This window comes from Rhea americana, unplaced genomic scaffold, assembly GCF_003343005.1.
Source record: "Rhea americana isolate MKP2758 unplaced genomic scaffold, rheAme1 scaffold_558, whole genome shotgun sequence".
Classification (NCBI taxonomy): Eukaryota; Metazoa; Chordata; class Aves; order Rheiformes; family Rheidae; genus Rhea; species Rhea americana.
Genome location: NW_028186710.1, coordinates 78,784 through 105,829, shown reverse-complemented (window position 1 = coordinate 105,829; position 27,046 = coordinate 78,784). Strand labels below are relative to the sequence as shown.

The following is a 27,046-nucleotide window of genomic DNA, read 5'->3' as shown; positions in this document are numbered from 1 at the left end:
CCTTTTCAGGCTTCATATTGCTAGACATTGAAAGCCAAACTTTTTTAATCTCCTCTAATAAAAAAGGCTCTCCAGGCTTTTCCTGAATCCTCTAGTAGCGTATCTTTGTGCCTGCTCCAGTTTGAATTAATCTTTCTTGAAAACAAGCAAAACAAAGAATCTGTAGGGCACTAATATAAGCCAAGATGAGAAACAGCTTGTTCTACCTAAAATGACAAATGTATCTGACACGTACCTTTATCTTTCTGCTTTTCACAAAATGTACCCACTCAACAAGAAATCTGTGTAGAATAGGTCTTAATGTTTCTAACCTTTCTGTTAAAATTAAAAGTACATGTACAAAAAAAGAAAACAAGACGTAGGGCTGAATAATGGTACAGTACCACAGAAAATACTATTTCAAAGCATCACTGCAGGTCCAACATTAGCCTGCACTTCTTCATATTGCATCAATATTTTTGCTTCTTCTTTAAAAATATATTTATGCATACTAATATATTAAATTATTTAAAAAGTACGGACCTCATTACTGAATGGCCTTTGTTTCGAAGGCTGTCTTTAAAAAGTGTTAGAAAGTAAGATGTTCCCTAAGATAAACCACAATTACCCTACATATGTGGAGGTTTTAATCCTCCTTTTAAGAGGATTTTAAAGTAAGTGACATGATGTACCTAGAGCTAAATAATCTCTTTTTACTTTGACACATAGTGGCAGCTACACACCTCACACCTGGAAACTTCATTTCACTAATACCTTCATGGGGGTTTTTATCTAAAAGAGCCCTGTAGAAAAGGCTTCTGTTCCAAACTGGCTTTCCTTGACGGGGTCTGCATCCTGCATCCTGGATTCTCTGTTTCAGCTGCCCATACATCAGTTCTCTGATCTGTCTCTTGCTCCTTCTTGTATTTAGCTTAAGATCTCGGTTGTAAGTTCAGATTTTGCCCTTACCTCCTCACAATCCTATCTGAAAGCAACAGGAACAACATATTTAAACAGCTGCAGAATTTGGTCCAAATCCTACGCTTCTGTTTCAATTCACTCACAACATATGAACTATGACAATGAAGTCATCTCTACTAAAAGATGCAGAAAGAGCAGCTGCACATTTCTGGAATACATTTGATTTGGGGTTCATCTCATTTGTTGAAACAATTCTATATACTGAATTATAAATAATAACACAAACAAAAATGGCTTTTCGGTCTACTCTATCTTTGGACAACTGTCTCACTATAAAGCACCATGGTGTTCCTCATAGTGTTATCCAAAAGAGCAATGTTGGCAATAAATTCTAGTATTTTATTATAGTGGCAACTGAAATTCATTAGAAAAACAAACCAAACAAAAAAATACAGCAATTCACAAGACAAAGAAAAAAAGAAGTTATCAATACCAAGGTTTCCTCTATCATAGAATTTGATATAATTTAATGTCAGAATAACGAGCAAATGCCAACAAAAACTGAGTATCAATAAATAGGGCTCTTTGAAAGTTACTTCACACTGATCAACATTTAAAAACAGCATTTTAGGAAAAAAATAGTAAATAAAAAGGAAAAATAGTATATGTTTAGATATCGAGTACTGCATGCATTGGGAAAAGCAGGAAAAATGATTATCATGTCCAGGTTAATTTTTATACATGATCACTGGAAAGAGCTGATTACTGAAGAAAAAATAATTGTTCTTGTTCAGATTCTTAAAAATTGTATTTATTTTTGTGGACTGAATTCTTACACCGCATTAAGTTCAACTGATTAAATTACCAATTCCATTTTGTATTGATATCTTTATAAGCTAAATAATTCCAAAACACATTTTCTGTATATAGTAATGACTTTAAGAAGTGTTTCGGTTGCTTTATCAAGCAGCAAAATCTTTGGATAGTAGCAGGACTCTGCAAACCATGTAGATCTCAGATTTTAGTTCTTCATACAGATTTGAGTTTATGTAATCTCAGACTTTTGTTGCAATTTACTCCAGAACAGACTAGAAAAAAAAATCACCTTTTCTTTGGTAATTCATTAAGCAGGAATGATTAGCTTAACAAGTACATACAAAATTCATTATTCTAATACTACAAATAGAACTTTTCACATGGAATATAATAGAATTAATTTTTATATAGGGAGAAAAGTCCATTCTTACTCTTTGAGCTACAGACACTTGAAAATAAATATTCTTTGCCCTTAATTCACTACATCAATATTCTCTGTAGCACACGCAACAGCACAATATCTTCTAAATAGTCTTTTTTGTTGTAATTTCCCTGACAGAAAATGAAAGATTCATTAATATCTTGTATAGCTTATTTTTATCCTAATTTATACAAAATCATTAAAGTAGTGCCTCAAGAAACATTTATAATTTCTGGTAACTTACAGGTTTCCCCTCTAAATTTGGTATATATATCTCTATAACTTGCATCTCTGACCAAGAAAATTTTTTAACTATTTCCCTTTCCCTCCCACCCCAATTTTCCAGGAATAATTGTTAATTATGTGCAGTAACAACAAGCACATTTTCAAGCAAGAGAAGTTACTTAGCAACTTTTATTTCCTAGCAGCCAAATGTTGACATGCCAGATCTCATGCTTTCTTTGTGAAGTTTCTTACCCTCTGCAACAGTGAGTAGGTTGCCCAAATCCACAGAAGAATGGCACTGGGCGGGCTCAGAATTCCTGACGTTCCCCAGTGGCAAAAACGGATCATAATCACTAGACGAGAGATCTGCGAGACTCAGTACATAATGGCTTTGCTGAGTGTAAGTAGTGGAACCATTAACACAACAGTGCAAAACCTATGAGTAGAAGTACATGATAACTGAAAAAGTAATGAAAGGCACATCAAAGTACCAATCTAAACACAGTCAATGATCAGTGACCCACCAAAATTTTAAACTGTGAAAGCCAGCACATGCTACAAGTAACATTTATCTCTAAGTTCAATATATTTCAAAATAACACTCGCCCTTGGGATGCATTTTGTGCTTTAACTGATCAAACCTCATCTCATTCCACTCCAAGCAAATCAAATATTTCTGCAAAGATTATTTTCCTGACTTGTTCTGAGCACATTACTTTTCTCTTTTCACCCTCCTCTGTGTTCCACATCTCCACCTCATTGAACAACTGCTTTTCTTCCTTTTTAAAGACTCTTCGCATTATTCTTATCTTCCATTATACGCTTAACATATTAAATTCTTAACTTCTCATGTGTAGGCCTCTTACCTAAATTCTGAGAATTCAATGCCCACAACTCTCTATAGCTTCCTAAAAATGCTTCTGTTCCTTAACAAGATCTAAGAAATGCACATCTTAAAACAGCTAGACTTATCATAAATTAAATAATAAAATGTGTTCATTCTTCATACTCACTCTATAAATATAATCCAGTAACGGTGCTTTGGAGGTATGTTGGTCTTCAAGAACACCAGCAGACACTGGCTCTAGTAACATTTTCATTGGTAATGCCATACACCAATCCAACAAGCAAAGTAACAATGAAACTATAAACTAAACAGAGACATGTAATACAATGTTTAGGTAGAATCTATCACATTCACTGAAATCTTAAGGTGCGAATTTGAAAGCTTAAACCGAAGACACGGACTAAGCYATTTCATTTAGTAACTAGTTCAAAGAGCAGAAACAAACAACAGGTATTGGTCTTTTAAGTCACATACCTTTTTATCTGCTTCCACAGAGGAATATTCAGCACTTGGTAAAAGAAATGCAATAGTGGCCACAAGGATCTACATGAAAATAAACAAACAAAATTCCAGAAAGACATTTAACTTCTTTTGCTATAAAGACAGAGCATAAACTTCAGTTGACCATGATACAAAAACTGTTAAACTCTCTTAAAGGCATCTAACTACCCTGGTAATCAATGTCCAAGCCAACCCGAGAGCTTCACTAACCATTTTGGAAATGTATCAGTACAAATGAGAAAAGCATGCCTGTCCTAGGACTGTAGCAAATAATTAATTTAACAATAAATACAGAAGAAAAATGTTTATCTTTTGTAACTGTGAGCTCATGCTGAACAAGGAATTATCACAGCTTCTCACAGAACTTCCATGAAAATATTTTAAAGAAATTGACATACTTCGGTAATCTTCCTGGGTAGAGAGGATTCATACTTCTGAAGCTTTTCCCAATAGGAAACTAGCAGCTGAAGAACATCACAGGCTACCTGAGCTACCAGTTTATTAGAAAACTAGAAGAGAAAAAAGGTGATTAAAAACAAAAGACAATACCCATATATAACACATTTAGTTTTTCTACAACCTAAATTATTTTGCATCCATACAAACTATATAAAAATCTTAATGTTGCRAAATCACATGGCCAGCAAAAGGAAACAGCAAACTTGATGCTATCTGTGTAATCCTAATTTGTTTTATTGCGGTAAGAGTTAAGTACATAACCGCACACTACTCTGTAAAGATCTTCGATTTTTATATAACGTGCCACCTTAGCCACACTGAAGAATTCTGCCAATCAAGAAACTAAACTGGATGTTCATTCTGCTTTCAAGTGAAATAAATAAATAGTTAGCGAATATTTCAAAAATAGCATTCTTTACACAGCATTTATTAATTATACACAGCATCATAGTAATACCTTTAGCGTCACACCTATGACATTTATTGCTTCCTTCACTTGAGGATGGTTTGTACACTGTGTTAGTTCTTCACATATCCAAACTCCAAGGCCACAAATGGCTATGCACCTTTTTTTAAAAAAGAAAAAATATTTTTGTTAGCAGGTCTTCCGCAGTATATCATTGTTTTCTGAATTTATACTTTGGAAGATAATAACCACTCCTTCAGAGGACAAAGAATCTCAGAGGCAATTTCTCATTGACCATTAATCAACCAGAAAAGTTGTCAGAAACGAGTCAACTGGCCCAGAACACCAAAGATGTAATTTCTTTCAACTTTGAGTAAATTTAATTACAGCAGAATTTTGGAAGTGTCAAAAACTTTTAACCACTGCACATCCTCCCTGCAACATCCTTCCTCTTCTCTGCTCCTCTGCACAAGTTTCTTGCCAAGGGGGTAGACTATGAAAAAGCGCCCTTGATGCCACAGCTCTCTGCCTCCTCTCCCTTAGCACTGCCCCTCAAACGATGAGCTTGCAAGGTGGGAGGAAGGGATTTACAAACAAGGACACCCCTTGAAATCAGGGAAAATATAAACAACTCCTGCAAAGGAAAAAAAAAAAAGTATACAAAGCAGGGAAATTATTTCTGTATATAACTTTTGAGAAATACCTATTTTATGAAATTCTCAGAGTTCAAAGAAATGCACAAAGAAGTGCTCTCTTTTCTCCTCTTTCAAGTTACGTGACAGGGCAGCTGTTACATCTTTAGTGCACAGAGTGCAACTCATTTAAACAGGGCTAAAGTGGTTTAAAACACAAGATAATAGTAACAACTTTGCTCTATAACCGCAGAAAAACATTTAGTGAAAAAAACTCCCATTTTCAAGTCATCTTTGAATGCACTCAGACAAAAACACTAAGGAAGTGCTGTTCAGATGCAACAGACTGCAAAGAAAAGTGTCATTTGTGAATAAACTCTACGTTACGTTAAAATTTATTATATTTTATCCTGTTGTCATTAGGAAAAAGAAAAAATCAATGGCAAAATTCTTGCTGCCTTTAGCTGTTCAAGGTGGATATCCATAGGGGAAAAGAAGGTTATTTACCTTTTGGGGATTGGTTTCTTTTTTAATTCAGGAGATAAATGCAGTACTTGTTATTTAAAAGTATTAAGCCTTCTTTTCACTTTGACTCCTTTGAAGAAGCAGAGTAAAGGGAACCTTTCACCTACTGGATTGTAGTATCTTCTGTAAAGCCCTATGACTAACCACAGATACGCCTGCAAGACACGTTCAAGTACCCTGCTCTCCGCTAACCCGAGAATCATTAGGAACAGAAGTAGAGGCCTGACGATTTTGAGGGGAGCCACGCGCACGCATTCACTGGCCGCGCGTCCTTATCAGCTTGGGTCTCCGCTGGCCCGTGGGGTGCTGCTCGGTGCGCCACTACGCTGCAGAGACAACCCTCTGCACACCTGCTGACCCCCAGTTAYTTAAACAGCATCGCAAACTGAAAGCTTGTAAAAATACAAACATTTCTAAATATTTAAAAATTAGATCCGATTAACATATCTACTGGAAAAGACTCAGGATATAAGTAAGGGCATTTTATAGACAAGGGGACATGACAAAAATACCCAGTCTTTATTGTTTGCCTTACGTTTCTGAGATTACCTGCCATCCAAATTCGCTCTTTTAAYTAGAGAAATGCATTTGAAAGATTGCAGAGACACCTCCCCCGCATCGAAACCTCATATAAAATTTTGTACTTTATTAAACATAGGCCAAAGAATAATATTAAAAGGACCTGAGGTCCATGTAAAGGATAATGCCCTACTTCAAATTTGCCAGTATTGTGACAGAGTAAGATTAAGTCCTAGTTTTTCTTTTTTATGACAATCAAAAAATTCTTTTTTGCTTGAGAAGTTTGTTACACGTTGATGGAATAATTACAATGCTAAAACACAGCACATTTCCTGAATACAAAGTTCAATCTACCTTATCTCTAAGCAGCTAGCAATAGACTTAAATAAACCCAGTAACAGGGTCATCTAACATATTGATCTTAATACCTTTCCAAGCTCATGGATTCCAGAAAGAAAAAGCAGTATTTTTACAATAAGTTATTTATATTTTTATTTGCCATCTTAGCACTCCAGATTGTTTTCTTTTACTCAGTATTTTACCTTGCAGCTTCACTTGGCTCCTCTGTAGCATTCTTCAATAAAATATTTATGAGGTAACACTAAAACAATAAAATAAATCAGAATAACGACCTTTTTCACATGTATTTTATAAATGTTTAATTTTGACACAGTTACAAGTGAAATAAACTTTTCCCAAAGTATTTTTACTACATGTCAATTTTACATTGTCAAAGGAGAATTATTTTCTGATTACAGTTAAAATATTTTGATGCTTGTAGATAAACATAGTTGACCTAAAATCACACACAGGCACCATGATTGAAATCAATTCCTTTTCAGAGCTGATAAGATATTTAACAACTACGAATATTCAGCATTTGATAATTCAAAATATGGTGTTTAACTTTTAAGCAAGCTACATTTTGTAAAATTCCGCCTACATTCTGCTCCAGAAACAACACTAGTTCTAAGTCTAGAGTGTTTTAATGCACTTCCATTAACTCTCCCTGTGACTTCACTTGTAGTTAGTTAAGAAAACAAGAAATAGAGTGGACAGTATTAAATGGTTTGCATTCTCTTCTTTTTTAAGTTTTAAAGTTGCATGATACTTTCAGAGATTCCTCCACAGCTTTATCTGATTTTCTGCTGGGGATTAGTATGGTATCTCAAGTTTATCAAAGAGCAAGTGGCACTGGTGCTAGGGCGACCACTAGGACAGGTTTTAACTGCAAGGGATGTTGTAGATGGGTTTTGTGTGTTTTTTTCGTTTGTTTGTTTCTCTCCAAGATTATTATTGTGAATATCATTAAATTACAAAGGTTTACATCTAATTGTACAACTAATGTCTCACGGTGCCCCAATGAAGTAAATTCTCCACGGAAAAAACATTCAAGTAAGCTGACTGTGTCTAATAACGGGATTTTCTCCACAAATTATTGTAATATCAGTAAGGCAAAAATATTTCCCTTTACGCACACCCCATGTCTCTTATAGGACAAGCCAGTCAGTATTACACACAGATACAATGAATAGACACTTCAAATAATAACACCAACCACATTTAATGAATTGAACTGACAGGCATCTGGCTGAAAACATAGCATTGATTGTAGCCAGTTCACTCTCCTTGAAAATAAAATGTAATTTGCACTATCTAAGCTTTGTTAATTTTATGGTGCATTTTAAGCAAAGCAATGCTTATCAAATAAGTATGTATAACGTGTGCGCTTGTGGGGTTCCAGGAGAAGGAGGAATTTATTTTTAACAAAATGTGTATAGTAAAAATAAAATGATTTAATTGTAAAAATGTTAGGCTAAATAAGGATTTACTAAGAAAATGTGCCTTTACTTTTACATCCGCAGTTCCTGCGATGATCTCACCAGCTTCTGAAACGAGCTGCAGTAGTGGGATTTCTTGGTAGATATTTGGAAAACAAACAAGAGAACCAAGGATGGTATGAGCTTCTGTTCGGGGTGCCTAGAAAAGAAAAAGTACAGCAAAAGAAATTTTTCCTTTATGAAACTATAAAAATAACATCTTGAGTTGTGAGCTGGTGGAAATTATCATCTGTGCCCAATACCTTCTTTCCTTTAAAACTCCAGTGGAAGAAATATTACAGTAGTGTCTTGTAAGCACTTATTCTGTCCATGTTTTTTGTTGCAGTGTTATTTTACTCTTTTTCTGGCTACGTACCTTACACAAAGCTCTTCCTTCAGTACCAATTAGACACTACTTATGCATTTTAGTGCAATTATCTGATTTCCTGGTATCTACACTATCTTCTTCATTTCTCTCATTTCCACTTAGACGTTATTAGGAGTCCCTAGCCTGACGTGAGTATCAGACAAGGGTATTTCTGTAGCTGGGCAGGCTATAGCTTGGCAGTGCGCCCGGCAAGCCTGAGTCCTCCCCGCGCACCTCTGCTGTGCTCCGTCTGCATGACAGGGTGAGACCTGGATGTACATCATCTCCCTTTGCGTTTGGATTTTCTTTTGAAAGAAACTCAGTGGACAGATAAGCAGGGAAGCTACAGTGTGTTCAAACAGGTCCCCTGATACGGATGACTAGATGACGAAGTCTCTGAGCCGTACCTTGAAATGTCTCGCCCCACAACATAGACACAGACTGTATGATCACAATTAAAGGTGGAAATCAGATCATTGTTTCTCACTGGAAGGTCATTATTTTCATTACGTCCAAACTACAGACATAAATCAGTGCTCTATAAGGAAGTTCTTAAAAATATTTTTGTAGTTTATCAGTTTTGTGTTTATTCACAGAACTTGCTTTCACTTCAAGTATACTTACTGAAATCAGGAATCAGCAGCTCTATTTGCTGAGCTGACATAATGACATTTATCTTTTTATTAACGTAGTAATTTCTGTTACTGATAGACCTCAGGCCTGCTTTTGAACTTAGTGGCAAAGAAGATTCCAGAAAGTCAGCTACGCTGATGAAGTATGATGTTAACAGCCCTTTTGCATGAGTCCAATACCTATAGATGCACACTATATATATTACAAATCAAAGCATTCCATTTTATTAACTGTAAAATGCGAACAACTAGAAAAATGGAAAGTGATATGGAATTAAACCTTTCTAAACAGTTACAGAGTCCAAAATTCAGAAGAGAGTGCTGAAACTGCTTAATGTTGTTTTGGGGTAATTTACATTATTTCATGCATTCATATGTTCATTTAGGATAGAAGTTTAGAATTTAAGCTTTCTGTGTAGAAATTGTTTGAAAAATAGATGTATAATCACTGTATGCATAAAAATTTCAAATAATAATAATAAAACAGAACTCCATGTATATGCCCAAACTAAATGACTAAACAGGTTAAGAGCATCACAGTAACCTCAAAAATATTTTTAAATTATACATGAAAAATCTGTAATATACATCCTTGCAAATTATGGCATTTGTTTACTAAATGYTTACCTTTACTTAGTTATCTACTTTACTGAGAACACACACTGTTATAGAGGTTTGTATTTTGAGGTCCAGCTGCAAATGGATACATTTCTGTATTTACCTACTTTTATGCAGTGTTATCACAACAGTAATGAGTTCTTTGTTGCTGCTTTATACAGTTTCTCACTATAAGCCATTTCTTTCCCAGCTATTCCCTTCTCTTTAGCTCTCCCTTACCATCCTCTTCATCAAAAATTAGGTTTAAAAGTTCCGCTTCTCTCTCTCTGTCTCTCACACATGCATATAACTGATCACATCACATTCTTCCCAAATTACTCCATTGCAAACTCTGTCGCAAGAAATCCAAACTCTTTTCTTGCAAAGGCCTACAACGCTCTTTTCTTGCTTCCCAATGCCCCTTTTCTGCTTTTCAACTTTTGTCAAGCTCTTTCTCAAAAAAGTTTTTTACTCCATACATCTTCTACACCTTGACTTGTACAGTTAATTTAATAATATGCAATTTTTAGAGTCTGAAAATCAACATTTCTGGTGAGAGAATACATTCTGCACAATTCTTTATGCAACTTTTTCACATCAGAATTATCTTTCCTGAAGAATGAAAATAAGAGAGGCTGATGCTTTATTTGGTTATGCATCTACTTATGTTGCTATTTCTCTTAATTCCTTTATTTTTGCCATCACCAAGTCCAAACATGAAAGGTAGCACAGAGCCCTGAGGATATTTCAGCTTTTTAAATAGTAGGAACTCTTATGAATGTTCAAGGTTCACACTAAGTGGGTATATATGAGATTTCTTAAGCATATTCTGCAATTTTAAGGTCTCTTCTGCCATTATACAATCAGCAATTCTATGTCAAGAAAAACATACACACTCCCAAAAATCAGAGCACCTTACAGAAAAGGTGGGTGAGAGTTCCGAATGCTAATCCAATACAGTTGATAGCGTGACACAAAAAGAAGGCATAATGCACTAGAACTATATACCTAATAAAAACATGTAGAGAGATTCCAATTTCAATAAAAGCATTAAGAGCAATAGGGCAAAGAGATACAAATACATTTCCTGCTACACAACCTTTGATAATGTTGAAAACACATGCTGTATACTAAGTTTCATATTTGTAGGAGAAATAGAGGCTTTTTAAAAAGACTTTCCATGGTAAATTGAGTTTTCATTTCTTATTAGCATTGCAAGCTTTGGATCAATAACTTATTGACTGATAAGATTTTTAAACAGATGTCAGAAAAATAATGGTTGTAAACWCTTTGAGGGACAATGAAAAAGTGTAACTAGAGTCACCATTTCAATTCTGCTGAAATAGCAAGAGGTTTGTGGGCCTATGCAGGGCCATTAGCACAGCAATCCAAACTTTTAAGAACAGCAGTAAAAACAGGGGTCAAGATGGACAGAAAGCACCCTCCTGAACTGAAATTTCATGTATACCAAAGGTCTCCTGTTTCTTTTCCAGGACTGTCAGATCTTCATTCTTATTTTGGTATCCCATCATTAATTTGCTATTTTATTGTTCCTTCATTAATTTAACAGATTTAGAATCATATTTCTACTAGTGTTACTTGGTAAGAAACTGTATTACCAAAAAGCTCCGTATTTTTAATATTCACTTACTGAAAAAAGCTAACGAGGTTCTGAAATCCAAGTCCTGCTTTTAGTGTGTAAATGCACTGCAATATTAGYGCGGATATTATTTCTCACACTTTGGCCTTTTGATGAAACACCCTTGCAATACTAATATGTCACCTTATCCTACAGTTTCACACATCAGCTGCCATGGTATCTGCCCCGAGAGCCCAGTTTCACATTGCACTAATGAGTCAACACCTGTTAGAGTGGAGAAATCTGAACCTTGTTAGCAACTGTGCGCTCTCCTGGGGGCTTGGATGTGGAGCATTGTCATACTCACCTCCAGCACATCCGTGCTAAGGATTCTGGCCGCAGCTGTAATGAAGTCTCCTATCAGCATGGTAAAGCCAGGTAAACCCAAGAAGAAGAACCACGGTGGGCAATGCTTTATGACAGTATTTAAGATATCCTGAGAAAGAGAGAGAAGTTATCTCTTCAGGGAAAGGAAGAAAAAAAAAAAAAAAAAAAAACTAAAAGTAAAGCAACAAGTAAAACCCAAAAGACAAAACTAGAGAAGATTCAGCTTTGTAATTCCGTGGTGCCATAGTGTAATTACCAGTGTAACTCACCAGTTCCGTACTAATCGAAGTGACAGGTAGCATTTCATATAGTCACACAGCACTCTATATAACTCATTATCACATAACGACCACTTTCCACTACAGGTGCATTTAGTAGGAAGTGTTTTCTTGTTAAATAAGATTGAATGTTTTTGGAAAACAAAAAGCAAACTGTTAATCAATTTTAAGATGAAGAAGTTACACCTTCAAAAATGAGGTATCACCTAAAAAGCACATTATTCAAATTCTGCAGCCATGAAAATAATGAAATAACACAAATTACTGTCCACTTTTTCCTGAGGGAGTTCAAGGCAATAACCTACAAAAGGCTGCTTACTGCTGTTTTTTTGCTCCAGTATACATRGATTTTTTTCTAGGCTAGTTGAGAAATACATGGATGTCAAATGCAAAGAGTGATTGTATATGGCACAGAAACAGAGATAAATCTATGTTACTTAGACTATTATAAATCCTGTTTCTCCTAAACAGTAAATATAGGTAAGTCTTGGGGGTGCTGGGGAAGCAGGTATTTATTAAAGAACATACATGTTTTTTTCTTTAAAGAGGAAGCATTTTATTTGTAAGAATAGACTATTAACCCCATCTTTGCTCTCCTAATTACCCTGTCACACAGATCATAAGAGAAAAACATTTCAACTTCAATGCTTTCTGCCTTTCAATTCTTCACAGTCTCTTCAGAACAAAGTTCCTGTATTTGAGTTAAGATTTCCCTTCCACAGGCTTTCAGTAGGTTGCAAGTTAGGCACAAAATCTATATAACACAACTGTAATATTATATTTGTAGAAGAATTAGATGAAGTTATTTCTATATAGAGTTCAAAATTATTTTTCTTCTCTTTGAAGTTTCAAAGAAAAGGAAAACAGTTTTTCATGGCTATCTATAGCTTCCCTGTTTTTATGATGTTAAAAAATACTTGCACCAGAATGTGTCTTTATTCTCAAATCTCTAAATCAGAAGCTAGAGAAAACAAATTCACTTTTCTCTATTTGCAGATATGCTTTAATTACGTTGGTATTTTCTCAAAGCACTGCTAAACAGCTGAACAAAACCTATTTATTGTTCTACTGAAGTATTTACAACAGTAACATGAAATAAACAGGGCTATATATTTCAAATATTACCAGATAAATAATATTCTATTTTAGCATTGTACCAGATAATGCTTTCACTTCCCTGAATAAGCTAAAATGCCACTCAAGTTAATGTTTAAACTAGTTTTAATCACTTCCTTTGATACATTTTAAAGTCAATATCAGTCAACGCAAACATTCAAAAAGAAAGAGCAGATGGATGCAGCAGCTCGTAAAGCGGGTGGTGAACGCGGGCCCTAAGCAGGACAAAAGAGCCACCTTTTCGTAATTAAGCGTCTGCTTAATGCACGGGGCTCCGCGCGGCACCGCACACCTGTAATTCCCRACGGAGCCGGGCACCGTGATGTTTGGCCTCTGAATAACTGGGCATCACACTCTGCGCAGCAGATGGGAGTACAGCTCTGTTGACACATGCTACAATAAAAAAAGCCTGTGATAACTTGGCTTAARCGCCAACAGAATGCAGCACGTACAAAGACCTTACTACAAAACAACCACATTCACTTTGTCCTCGTTTCATCAATTCCATCTGTTAAATACCAAAGTAACGTTCAGTTCTCTTTATAAACGCAAATACTGCCTCCGAAACCCACTGACACCAAGAGACTACAGGCAAAAAAATCCAAGAAATTATGCCAAAACAGAAACCTGTGAGGCTGCCAGGTGTCTGCAAAGACTGTATAAGTATTTATTTGGGGGGGGGGAATTATTTTGATTTGAAGCTGTATCTTCAGGTGATTGCTAGTGTGCCCTCAATCACAAAATCAAGATGACTATAGGTACCACTTTGGTCTCTTAATTACGGTCATTTTATAAAACACTGAGAAAACAGCAAGAGAAGAGTAATTATAAAATCATTACATTAACACATTAATACCTATGAAATTATGTGTAGCATAAATAAGTTTTAACATCCAACAAAATCTGTAACAATACTTTTATTCCAAGAGCTGTAGGAATTTGGTTGCATGTACCTTATCTGCTGCCTGTAAGACATACTACTAAATAAACAAAAGCTATTTTTCAGAAAGGAAAAGAGATTTTAAAATTTATTTTGAAAAGCTAATGAAATAATCCTCAACTTTTCCTTTGTGTTACATAGCTTGAAAATTATGAATTCACCACACAGATTACAGGCTCCAGTGATACAACGCACTCATAATCAAATAAAGTTAACTGTGAAGAGCAGAGCAGGTTTGTGTCCTTTAGTTTCCACTCCCATTTTCCATCTCAGACCTTTAAGTATGAATTTGTGGTAGAGCTTTAGTGACTTCACTTAAATCAACACAGTTGAGAATCTGCTGTTTTCCATCCAGAAGAGACTGGAAAAGCAATCCCACCTCTGCCAGGCATCTCCTGATGAAATCTGGCAGATTTTCTCTTATTTCTCAATTAGTGCACTTTGGTACACAACACGGCTAACACTAAAAAATTTCACGTAGTAATTCAGTAGTGTTGCAAGCTTATCAAATGCTTCAGGTTTATGAGAAAGCAACCAAGTGAGAACAGATGTCCTATCAGAGATGCTGCAAAAATCGGGTAATTCAAACAGAGGCAAGTTATTTCCTTCCCCTCAAAGCCCTGTTCTATAAATGTAAACTGTGTTCAGCAGCTTACAGCCTAGTAAATGAATCACTTTAATTGAATACTATGTACACAGTAACTGGAAAAACACAAGCAATAAGAAAAACATATGGTGATGGCAATAGAAATTGGTTTACTCGTTTGGTACAGTGTTGTTTCTTTACTTCTTTCATAATTGACCTTTAGAACGATAAATGTGTAAAATAATTTTGGTTTATTATGGCTCCAAACCTTTCAGCAATTACACAAAATGAAAATTTAAAAGGAAGTATTCATTCTGGAAGCATTTCTATTGTTTACATAATTGCACAGCTATAATTTAGTGTTCATGTTGTTAAAGAAAAGTGAAAAAAAGGACCATTATGGACTATTTCAATTTAAAATGATGCACTGTAGTGTTAAAAATGAGGAGGAGGGGAGAGAAGGGGGCAATCACATGCATGTCCGTCTCAAATGGATTAACTCTATCTCAAATGGATTAACTCTATAAATGACATAATATTTCAATATAGGATAACCTAGTAATCTAAATAAGGTCATCAACATCCTCTGAGTACATGGAAGACAAAAACTATGCAAGTTCATTGAAAGGGCAATTAAAAAAAATATTCTTCACCTAATTTTTGTTCAAGCTTTTGCAGATTGCAGGTGTAACAAAATAGCCTGCCATCTGTCTTTATCACGTTTCCAATTGCCCCCTAACAGGAACAACATGGATTTTTCACTTAAAGTTCACTTGTTCTGCATTGGGATATATATCACTAAGGGCCAAAATTTACAACACAGAAAAGATTATTAATTTAAGGATGACTTAAGCAGTAAAGCTTTCATTTCCCTTTTTTGTTTTAAAGGAACACACACTTCATGTGTTGATTCTAAGTTTTCCTAAGTATTATTACATTTTAGGTAAGAGTTAACTTGTCAAAAATTAAGTTCTAATAAAAATTTAAGTAGTAGTACTTCAACATACTTAAAAAAAACAAAAAAAAAGCAAAGCAAGGCACAGGAATAGCTTGTCAAAACAAAGATCCCAATCTGTCATTTAAATCTCAATCTAAATCATTTAAATCTCCAAAAATATTATACTTGTTAAAGTATCTTGTGATTGAATACACCAAGGACAAGTATTAAAACCAGGATAATATGTTGAATTTAGGAAACACAGAATAATACGTTGAATTTAAGAAACACAGATAAGGTTGTGGAAAAACACAAAATTACTGAACAAATCACATACTGTCAACTGTTGCCTCCACTCTAGACTGCACCACATCTCTCTTGAAGCCGTATTAATAACCCCCAAACGCCTAGCGCTTGTGGAGCGATGTTCAGAGGCCGTATTAACAGAGGCCAGATAAACATACGAAGGCAACAGAATTTTTAAGTTTCTCCCACTCCCCAATACAGTTTCTCCGTATTTTTGTAACCTAGGAAACCACTCGAACTAAGGACAGATTCCAAAATGAAAGGAGTCCATTAAGCTCATGCACAATAACAGGGAGGTATCTGAATATGTATTTGTTATAGATACACATACCAGCAATATAGTTATTATTTGACAGCACTGCTTAAAATATTGACATAAAAGATTTCTCCCTCATCTCTCTCGCAGGATYGTTTAGAAATATCTGATTTTAAGATATTAACATCACAGTGCTGAAATAGCTATGGAGCGTGGGGTTAAAAATTTACAGGAAAGGAGGTTTCACTGAAGGGAAGGCGAGGCCCTCTCTGAGTCCACCTGTGGAAAAGAGCATCCTGCAGTGCTTTGGAGCAGACACTTGTCTGGACAGAAGGAAAAGGTATCTAGTGCTGAAATTTGCTGAAATTTTGCAAAAATTTATCGAATTCTCAGGACTTCTCACTTCTGTCTATGTGCTAGATCAGTTCATGATAAAGGAAGAGCAGGAGAGCAAAAAAAGAAAATACTTCTGAATCAGAGAAACACAACTGCACATGAAGAGAAAAGAGCTGATCCTGAAGACACAGCACAATTAAAATAAGCAGACAAAAAAGGGAAAAGTGAAACAAAGTGCTAAGAATGAAGGATAACAAAACCAATATTGCCTTGGAGGGACACATGAACATGTAAGAAACCTCTTTGGAGAGATTCCAATGCTGCAAAGATGACTGGGGAGATGGAAGAAAAGGTCTGAGTGAACTGGAAGGAATGAAGGGATGGAAGTCATCCTATTTATTTCAAAAAAAAAGTCTATTTCTAAGTTTCTGTTCAGGCCAGAATTCAGGAAAACCTCACGAGTAAGGTTGCAAGAGGAGTGTGCCTAGAACGCAGAGGAGAGGGACAAACTGCAGACTATGAAACAAGTACTTGGGTGGAAGGGAAGCAATTCAGAAAGAACAAAAACGTTCAAAAAAATGGGTGCAGCTACCAAAATTGCTCCAGAACTTGGAGCTCCTTCAGTCGGCATTACCCGGTCTCGCCTCTGCAGGAAGGTCCCCTTTGTTCCTGTCAGTCCTCACTGCTCTTGTTCTAACCACCTGCAGCTGGAGTCCACCCCAGCAGGGGCAAGCAGAGCTGGATGCAGGGTTTCCTACGAGACCTTGTGCAMGGCACAGAGGCTGTATCTCTCTCTGCACTGGAAACACGCTGTCCAGGAACAGGCTTTGAAGCAGCGCAAACTGTCCATAAAGTAGGCAATGGTGGCACACAGGTAAACTTCCTACAGGAAGAAGATGTGGGGGAAGATTTGGGAGAAAATCATGGTAGCTTTTGGAAGAAAATCTTTTTTTTTTTTTTTTTTTAGTGGCAGTCCAGAAAAATCTTAAATGCCTTATCTTATGGTTTCAGAAAGGCTGTGCATGATGGTCCTCACGTGAAACACTGTATCAGGCAAAAACACAAACAAGGAGGACTTATTCCAGAGCGTACCGAAGGGAGACGCTCGTCTACAGTGCCCTTTGGAAGCAATGCTGCACCCAGCTAACACGGGCTCCGGTGAATGTCAGCAGTCACAGAATTGGTAAGACTGAAAGGGACCTCTGGAGATCATCTAGTCCAACCTCCCTGCTCAGCAGGGTCACCTAGAGCATGGTAGACACGGTTACATCCAGGCAGGCCTTGAAGATCTCCAGAGAAGGAGACTCCACAACTTCTCTGGGCAACCTCTTCCACTGCTCCGTCACTCTCACAGCGAAGAAATTCCCCCTCACGTTCAGGCAGAACTTCCTGTGCTTCAATTTCTGCCCATTGCCTCTTGTCCTGTCACACGGGACAACTGAAAAGAGTTTGGCCCCATCCCTTTGACACCCTCCCTTCAGGGACTTATCCACATTGATAAGATCCACCCCCCTCAGTCTTCTGTTCCCCAGGCTAAACAGGCCCAGCTCTCACAGCCGTTCCTCAGAGGGCAGGTGCTCCAGCCCTCTGATCATCCTTGTAGCCCTACGCTGCACTCTCTCCAGCAGCTCCATGTCTCTCTTGTACCGGGGAGCCCAGAACCGGACACAGTACTCGAGAKGAGGCCTCCCCAGGGCTGAGTAGAGGGGCAGGATCACCTCCCTCCACCTGCTGGCAACACTCTTCCTGATGCACCCCAGGACACCATTGGCCTTCCTGGCCACAAGGGTACATTGCTGGCTCGTGGTCAACTTGTCATCCACCAGCACTCCCAGATCCTTCTCTGCAGAGTTGTTTTCCAGCAGGTCAGCCCCAAGCTTGTACTGGTGGCCAAGTAGTCTAAACGTTGGACACTACTCTGCATCGCACAGCGAGCTTTTATATCGTTCTATTAAGTTCTTACAACTTCTTTGCTTAAAAACCTCTTATCGACGTTAATACACAGAGATAATTAAGACGGTTTCTCCAGTAGCACCTCTACTACAAAATGCTTCATATAATACATTAGCCATCTCATATACGAAGCCAATGGCTTGCCACAGTCATATAGTTTCTGCATAAGCTTATTATGCAACTAATATAATTTCCTTTCCACAAGCTGGGACAGTGTATTATAAATAAATTAAAAGGCTCACAGACAACCATGAAGAATATATTAGTAGCTATAATTAATATCACCATCTTCATTGGTAGAGTACTTCATCTTTCAGTCATTCATTTTGCTACTAAAAGGAATCAAAGTGAAAATTTAGCTGTTACCTTTGCAATCTTCAGCTGTACACCATTCTGTTGGCTGTTACCGTTTCGTACAATGAAGCAAATCCTATCTGTATGTGTTGAAATTTAATCACCAAGGACATCTGTTAGCCATTTGGATTTTTTTCCCTCCATTTTTAAAGTTAGTTCTGCCCTTAACAGCACTGGACTTAAAAGGCATCAGTGCAATCTCTCTCCCTGGCTATTATTTGTCCCTTTCATAAAGGATTTCTGAACATCTATATTTTTACTATGTTCCTTAATATCTTCTGAATAGAGTATCCTTTTTCAAAAAGGCTCTGGAAAGACAGTATGATTGAGACAGTATGACTGTGTAATTATTAGATTTCCAAATTTGTTAAAACTTGCTTCAAAACCTGTTAGCTCACTTCTGAGGCCAAAAATTAGGTGCCATGTTATTAACAGATTACACCAAGCATGTTAACTGAGGCTAAAGCCTTGGTAGTAGGGTGGGAAAAAAGAGAAAGAAATACACTAAACAGTGAAAGGTTCTGCAACATGCAAAATACTGAAAAACAGCCTTTTCCTGTAAAGCTTGACTATAAGGTAAGCCCCTAACTTGCACTGCATCTGCTTCTCAAACTTACAGTGCAAATTCAGACAGAAATAAAGACAGTGACACAAAAATCCACTAAAGCTTGTTTTAGGAGAAAACAGTAACCTAAAAGGATTAAGTATCTGTTTATATCCAATGGAGTATTTCAGGATTCATCAGACTGGAGACGTTACAAGATTCTACAGAGCTTCTGGAACTCACCAGGACTACCAGGAATTAGGATCCTCTCAATAGCTGCTTTTTCAAGAAGAGGTTTGAGCAGCATTAGTAGTGTTTCAGAGCAGTGTTTTGGTACTTTTCCAGAAAAAAAGAAGGAAGTTAGGAAGCAATGAGAAACTTGTGTACTTTTTCAAGTTCATGAAGCAAAAATTACTGCTATAATAAGTAACCTATAGCGATAACAAAAAAATATTTCCTTTCTACATTCTGGCATTTGTAAAATTTGTGCATTGCAGTATTAGATGTCTCTTTAACTCAAACTGCAGGTACTTAAACTTGTCATCCATAATGCCACTATCTGCATTATCACGCTGGGTAGAAACGAAATGGCCTCATTCACTGCCGTAGCTCAGGACAATGTAGACTATTTGAAGATGCTCATAGTGCTTAGGACAAAGTCCTGTAAAATGTCATGAGGATCTACATAGCTGAAGAAACATCCTTCAGTAGCACTGGAAAAGTCATATAATCTTCAAAAAAGGAAAGAAGAGCTGGATCAGAAGAATCTTCCCTCAAAGCCAGGTCTGGCATATATATCCCAGGTTTCAGTGGCACAAGCAGAGTAACAGAAGACTGATGTTCCAGGGTGAAGGCGCCTGCCGTTATCTGGCACCACAGGAATCATCCCTGACCCGATGTCTGAAAAACTGCTTCAGTACAAAGCTGAAGGCCACAAGATTTTATGTTTTTATTTTTCGTAGAACCACATAGGTTAGAAGGGACCTCCAGAGGTCCAGTGCAATCTTTTGCTCAAAGCTGGTCCACTCAGAGCAGGCTGCTCATGGCTATACTCAATTATGTTCTGAGCATCTCCAAGGATGGAGGATCTCAAAACCTCTCCTGGCAACCATTTCCAGTGTAATTTCCAGATAGTAATTTTTTTTGGTCATGTCAAAATTCCTCCCCCACCCCCCCAACCCTTGACCTGCTGCAGCATTGTGGGCAGAGCTATCACGAGCTTCTACAGTATACTCTTGAGAGCTGTGGAGCATTAGGCAAGAGATACTACTAGAGATTTACTCCTAGAACAGGTTTTAGATTCACAGGTGGACTCTTTTTTTTTTTTTAATTTCATTCAAAATGGAGTCCTCCACAGTAAGATACAAGGATCAAGACAGGAACTTTCCAGGACAGTTTAAGATGCACTTTGCTCCACCTTGCTCAGTCTAAGCTTAAAGTCTTCACAGTCAGAACACTCAGAATAGTTGTATTTCYTACCTCTGTACCTCCAAAAAAATCCAGTGTGAGATTCAGCAGAACAAAATTTGAATAGCTAGAAAAGCTATAAAAATTAAGAAGAAAGATTTGCATATGAAATAGCTAGAGAGGCGCAGTAAGAAAAATGAAAATGGAGCTAAAACACTAAAAAAATTACAACTAAAGAAAAGCTGAAAGTACAGTGAAGACCGCAACAAATAAAGATGTTCCACCTCCATCTTACGTTGGAGGAACTGAAAACAGAAGACGGATTTTATCTGTGTATTAAGATGTGTGATGTGTAAGTGGYATTTGCCTTAAGAGCTGATTTGAGTGATCACACCTAAGCATATATGCAGCATGAACATGCATACCAACAACACTTAGAAACATATGGTTGACACTAAGAGTATAAAAGACAACATATGCAACACCTGTTGAAACAGATTTCTTAAAAAAAAAATGACACGAGCAAAATCAAGGCAAAGAGATAATTAATGACAAATATTTTGAACAACTACTTGTTCAAGCTATTGTCAGTGTTTTTTTTAAAAAAAATAATTTATGTTACTGTTTGCAAAACTTCACTTGTGGCAATAGTGATCAGTTCAGCTCCTAAAGGCAGCTAAGTAAGCAGACAAACAAGCATGCATCAGATTTAAATATCAAGATGAGAAAGCAGCATTATGTGAACACATACACAGAGCTTCAGGTAATAAATTTCTCATATTTCTACAAAGCTTATGCCATGAGTGTCCTGTCAATACTTGTATTTAAGAAGTTACTTGAATGCATAACATAGTCTGAAAGCATACACTATCTCACTTTGATAACTGTTGAGTGAAAACAACATTCAGGTTAAGCTAATATTAACAAGAAGTTGCACTGACTTCTTGGATAGCTTAGTTCAAAGAAAGGAAGAAGAGTTTAAAGCCCTCTTCACACTGTGGTATTTATTCCTTCTTCTTCCTCAAAGCATAAAAAAAAAAGAAAAAAAGAAAAAAGAAGAAGTCAGGTATTTGACAACAGGAGATACTTACTATACTTTGGGGGTTATATTTTAGATAAAAACACAAGAAAAAACGCTTTCGTTCCTACATATCTTAGAGGGGCTAGCCATTCTGCAAAAGTGGTATTTGGAATATATCATTGTGATACAGCCTCAGTTATAGCCTCACTCTATTCAATGGATTAGGATCTCTACTACTCTGAAATATTTATTTAAAAAAGAAGTCTTGCAGCACCACAGTTGCCAAACAGAACAACTATTCCTCAGTATATAAAACTATGAATAAACCGATGGGTGAACATTTAACAGGAGTTAGATGTCAATAAGCCAAAATACGCTTAATGATCACAGAAAAGATTTTTATGCTACACAGAGAGGAAAACACTACTTACAAAGCAACATTAAGTAATTATGACTATCTGAACTGCAACAGGCCCTCCTGAGGAATGTTCTGAAAAATCATATCACAAGAAAACGCGATGACTTTTCATAAGCCAAGCCAGGAATTGAAGCAATCAAACCAGGATGGCTTTCCTGAAATGGCAAATTCAAAGATATAGCAGAAGAAAGAGATGTTCCTGGGAAAGATTTAAGCATTTCCTTTACTTTTGCTCTCTGTCTCATCAGGTATCAGAAAAATCGTGATTGTTCTATGTTGTTCTCACAGAGACTTGCATGGGTACCACATACTAGGAAGCCTTTCAGGGCAATTCAGGGCAGACAGATCTCTGAGATGCAAAATGCAAAAGGAACAAATTTAGTACACACAGTACTAAGGTCCTCTTTCCCACATCTCATCTGAATGGTGCCTAATGATCTGCCTTCTCAGGATTTTCAGCATCAAGTTCCTAATGCAAGTCCAAATACTACCTTCAGTTCTCTGGGTTTTTTTTTCTTTTTCTTTTTTCTTTTTTCTTTATTTTTTTTTTTTTTTGAATAATACATCAATTTGCTCACAAAGCATTTAACATAAGCATTGTAAATAGCCTTTGGAAACCATCCAAAAATTTTATTTAAGAACAAAATAGAGTTCAAACTCAGTTTTGTTCACACTGGAGGTCAGGGAGGGGAGGCGGTAAGACTCAGTGTACAGGTCTGAACTTCAACAAAAAACCAGAAAAATCTGGACTGACTAAACATCAGAAAAATGCCCAATGACTTCAGTGGTAAAGGATGAGAATTGTTATCCTATGAACATTCACTTGGTGTCCACTGAACTTAAATCCATCTGGTAACATCTTCAAAGACCACATGCAAGGGAATCTGATACCAGAATACATCTGTTCCAAAACCCTTTCAGTTCCTGATGGAGAGAAAGGGTTTTAGGTGATCTTGCTTGTTGGTTGAGAGCACAGCTGTTAGTTGTGCTATTGAGATTCTGGCATGTATAATGTACGTTTTAGTCCTTCAGCACACTTTTGATATGCAGATTGTTTTTTTCAGGGAACCRGAGGCCTTGTCTCCTCAACTGCTAAAGCTGAGAAATCCCATATAAAGCACACTGGGCCATAAACTAGACATCCTGGCCAAAGTGGCTGTAAGGCTATGAGTAAACTCAGCTCTTCAAGTCCTGAGCACCAGGTGGTTCTAAAGGGAGAATGGTAAAACTGGAGTTAAAGAGTACATCAAGATTAAAAAGAAAACAAACCAAAAACCCCAAAGAACATCTTGGAAAACATGATATGTAACGAGAATAAGAATATCCAAATGAGCATCTATCAGATAGAGCTCGCTCCTTCTACTACTCTGGACTTACATTATGATCTGAATACAGCATTGTAAAGATCAGGACTGCTGGTTTCAGAAAGGAGCTTTTTCGAGCTTTCTGGGGCTTCCTCAGGCTTGGAAGTGTTGGATCATAAAGAAGCTGTTTAAGTAAAACTGTCCTCTTAACTAGTTTGCCACCACTAGAAGTTCCAGTGATGGTACCAATGTTCCACATGGAGTGGTCCGAAAGCCTCATGGTCAAATGGCATGCTAAGTACAGTCTAACCAGCAGACTGGTCCCAATCACCATAAGCATCCTCTCTGTCACGATGCAGGATTTCACCTGGAACCCGTTTTCAGGCAAGCCAAGTTCCATACAGAAGCAAATAATTGTAGACTGTAATTCAGTGTTTCTAGATCATTTTTTTCAAGTGTTGGCAGCATTTGGCAACACTTTAAAGTGTTGGCAGTATTTCCCAGGGTAAAATTGTTTTAAATCGCTGCTTTTAAAATTTCATAGAAAGGAGATTAAATAGCTGGCTTGCCATATTCAGCTTCTTACAACTGTTTCGTTGAAAGGTTTAAGTGGCTGCCAGGCTTTGAATCAGGAACTTTAAACCTGAAGGGAGGAAACCATTTTAATGTCAGAGATGTGACTTTTGCTCTTTCTGTAAATAACAATCTAAATCTGGTGAAGTTATAAATTCAGTTCACCCTTTGGATAGGGATCGTTTAGCAGTTAAGTTCTTTCTAGAATCAGTCTTCTAGAAGCATGGGAAAGATCAAGATTGGAAGGACTCTGCAGGACAGCTGTCATGTCAAGAATCAGAAGCGAGAGCAGAGGCAGTGGCTCCTGTATGCTCCCTCTGCCTCCTCCTGCCAGCCTTCTCGGGTCAAAGCAGCATGGAGGACAGAGCAGAAGGAGCTCAATGGAAAGGGACAAGAGAGAGACTTCATAGGTTCTGAAGACAGTAATGGACTGAAAGAGTAAATTCAGATATGGAAGTAGGGTTGAGAATCACTGTGACAAGGCTCTAGTATTTACAGGAGCAACTCCATTTGGAAGCAACTACTGATAGAAAGACACCACATTATCTCACAAGGTGAAAAAGAGGTAAATTCCTCACCGTTTCTCGAACACGCAGACACCATAATGATGGATACTACAGAAAAGCCTGTTAAAAAGTTGACAATGCTATATTCGAAGTATGACTTACATAGCATGTAATGAGACAGTTTTGAATTATAAACAGTGAAGATTAATCCAAACATTGAGTATTGGAGCTCATTAAGTACTATTGCATACACTATCTTACTTGTATGATCTTCTAAGTTTGAGCATTTGCTTTGCCACACAAACATCATTTGTTGCTAAAATTTTTAAATATTTAACAATGGACAGTGTTGGATCCTCCAGTGGATTTACTTTTAACCTTTGCCACAATGAAAACCAACTTTCAAATCACAATGAAATCTTACTGAATTTGGTCTCTTGAAAGTTTTATTCAATGGAAATATTTCATTTCTCACTTATTTTTATAGCAAGCTCTTGCCAGGCACTGTGTCAAAGACCTTGTAAAAGTTTAAGTTAAGCCACCTCCTCCTCATTCCCTTACTGATATGTTAAAATAATTCAATGAGTGGCTTCTTTGCAAACTTCTATTGTCAAAACTGTACGTCACAATCTTTTCTAGCAGAATAATTAATTAGGCCCTCCCTTCATCCCGTGGATTAAAACAGAAATTGTTGCTCAAAGAGTTAAACATTCTAAGACCAAGGCCAAGCTCAATCTAGCTTTGTCTTGACTGAGTCAGTTCTTACCATGAAAGATGGCAGAACTGCTCGACTGTAACACTAGTTTTCTGTACAGCATCTAACACAGTTCATGAAAGAGGACTTCTACTGAATACAAATGAGTGATAATATCACTTAATTTTGAAGGTTTCAGGGCATTTCTAGCTGAGCTCTCCCTTCTGTAATTTATTTTCTTGAAACATAAAAACAATGATCCTTATAAAAATTCTCTCCCTACTGATTCTTCCATGCAAAATTTCTTTTTAATGGAACTTTTTTTTTTTTTTTAATGGAACATTTGCTAAAACAACAGTGCACAGAGACATTTAAGTAACTATTTTTAGGTAAGGAGTTGGAGGTAATTCAACTGTGATTTACTCTATCCTGCCATTTATACAGTGAGTTCTCTCATATGAAAAGGTGATGCAACTGTTGCAGAGAATTATTCACTACTTCACCTAGAGATGTTTGTTATTAAGACGCTTAGATATGGACAAATTAGATGCAGCTCAGTTACATCACTATCTCCCTTCTCATCTGCTAAGCTAATTGCTAGATCTTGAACTCAGAGTGCCATGGGAGCTTTTTTACAAAACACTCTCTTGTATTGCTCTTTTATATATCTCATGAGATAACATAGACAAGTTTGAAATGTTAGGCTGCATTTGCCATGAATAATACTGTATCAATTTCAGTATCATCTTTAAAATGTATTATTTTATTTTTCTACCACTGCCAACATTTACAAAATACAGATTAATGCTCATATCCTAATGGAGGAGTGGAAAAAAATAGAGAAATTCAGAGAAATTTAAAGTGACAAGTAATGAAAACAGTCCACGTATTTGAGCAGGAAGGTAGTATTCTCACCAAAGAGAAACCTTTTTTCCCCATCCAGATAACTACGTGCATCTGGACAAGTGTCTACTGAAATAAATGTAGTTGCATTCGTGTTTAACTACCATCTACTTGGAAAGTAAAGTTAGTGCTTTATTTTTTTTATCTTTATACTGGAGGTGCTATTTTCATTATGATTAACTCTGTAACAACAGTTTGCTCGTATAATACAAGATTTGCATGTTTTAAGAGAAATATGTTTCAAAAAGAAACATCCTTCTTTTGAAAAGAAACTGATGCTAACTAAAATACTGATAATCACACTTAAATTAAAAAGGTTTCCGACTGTAATTTTAATAAATTATGTAGCCACATAAAAAACTCATCTAAAATAGTCAATGAGATTTTCTTTAGTTACTTCATCTTTCTGTTGCTTCTCCCTGCAATAATCTTCCTGTAAGAAAAGCCCACTCCCCTTTCTCTATTAACAGCTAGCTTCCTTAAGGAGCAGTCACTTATGCTTGTGCTTACTAAATAAGAAATCTCATGAAGCAGCTCTATATTCCATTGTAGGGTCTCCAATTTCCAGTCTCTTTGTGCAAACTGGATCGAATTTCCCTCACATCTGCGAAGTTTAATCTTGTTAGAGGCAAGGCAACAGACTGCTAAAATATCTTGCCTATGCCATTTATCTCCCTGTGGAAGAGAGATTGTGTGCCCAGGCATTAAGGTACCATGGACAGCACAAAAAAAGGACACACCCCCACTCGCACACACAAATAATTTGAAAAATATATCCATGATCTATATTAACAGATACCAAGGATATAGGCATTTGTTACAACATTAGATAATCTGAAGGATTTTTTCACAAGTATCTTTTGCAGACATTCTGAAATACACACATGCATCTTTTAATAATGACATTACTACCAGCAACATTAACTTGGGGTAGAGAATTCCTGGCCTGTGACCCCTACATGCTTCTACAACTAAAAAAAA

At 36.8% G+C, this 27,046-nt stretch overlaps 1 protein-coding gene across 1 annotated transcript in view; it reads right to left on the bottom strand.

Annotated features, from left to right (window-relative positions):
- Positions 1-27,046, bottom strand: part of RALGAPA2 (Ral GTPase activating protein catalytic subunit alpha 2) — a 111,240-nt gene that overhangs the window by 14,951 nt on the left and 69,243 nt on the right. The window contains exons 25-32 of the mRNA XM_085318867.1: positions 11,614-11,742; positions 8,103-8,231; positions 6,794-6,852; positions 4,627-4,735; positions 4,109-4,219; positions 3,684-3,752; positions 3,376-3,513; positions 2,615-2,798 (exon numbers count right to left, since the gene is read on the bottom strand). Coding sequence (XP_085174993.1) covers positions 2,615-2,798; positions 3,376-3,513; positions 3,684-3,752; positions 4,109-4,219; positions 4,627-4,735; positions 6,794-6,852; positions 8,103-8,231; positions 11,614-11,742 — 928 coding nt within the window. The remainder of the gene's footprint in view (positions 1-2,614; positions 2,799-3,375; positions 3,514-3,683; positions 3,753-4,108; positions 4,220-4,626; positions 4,736-6,793; positions 6,853-8,102; positions 8,232-11,613; positions 11,743-27,046) is intronic.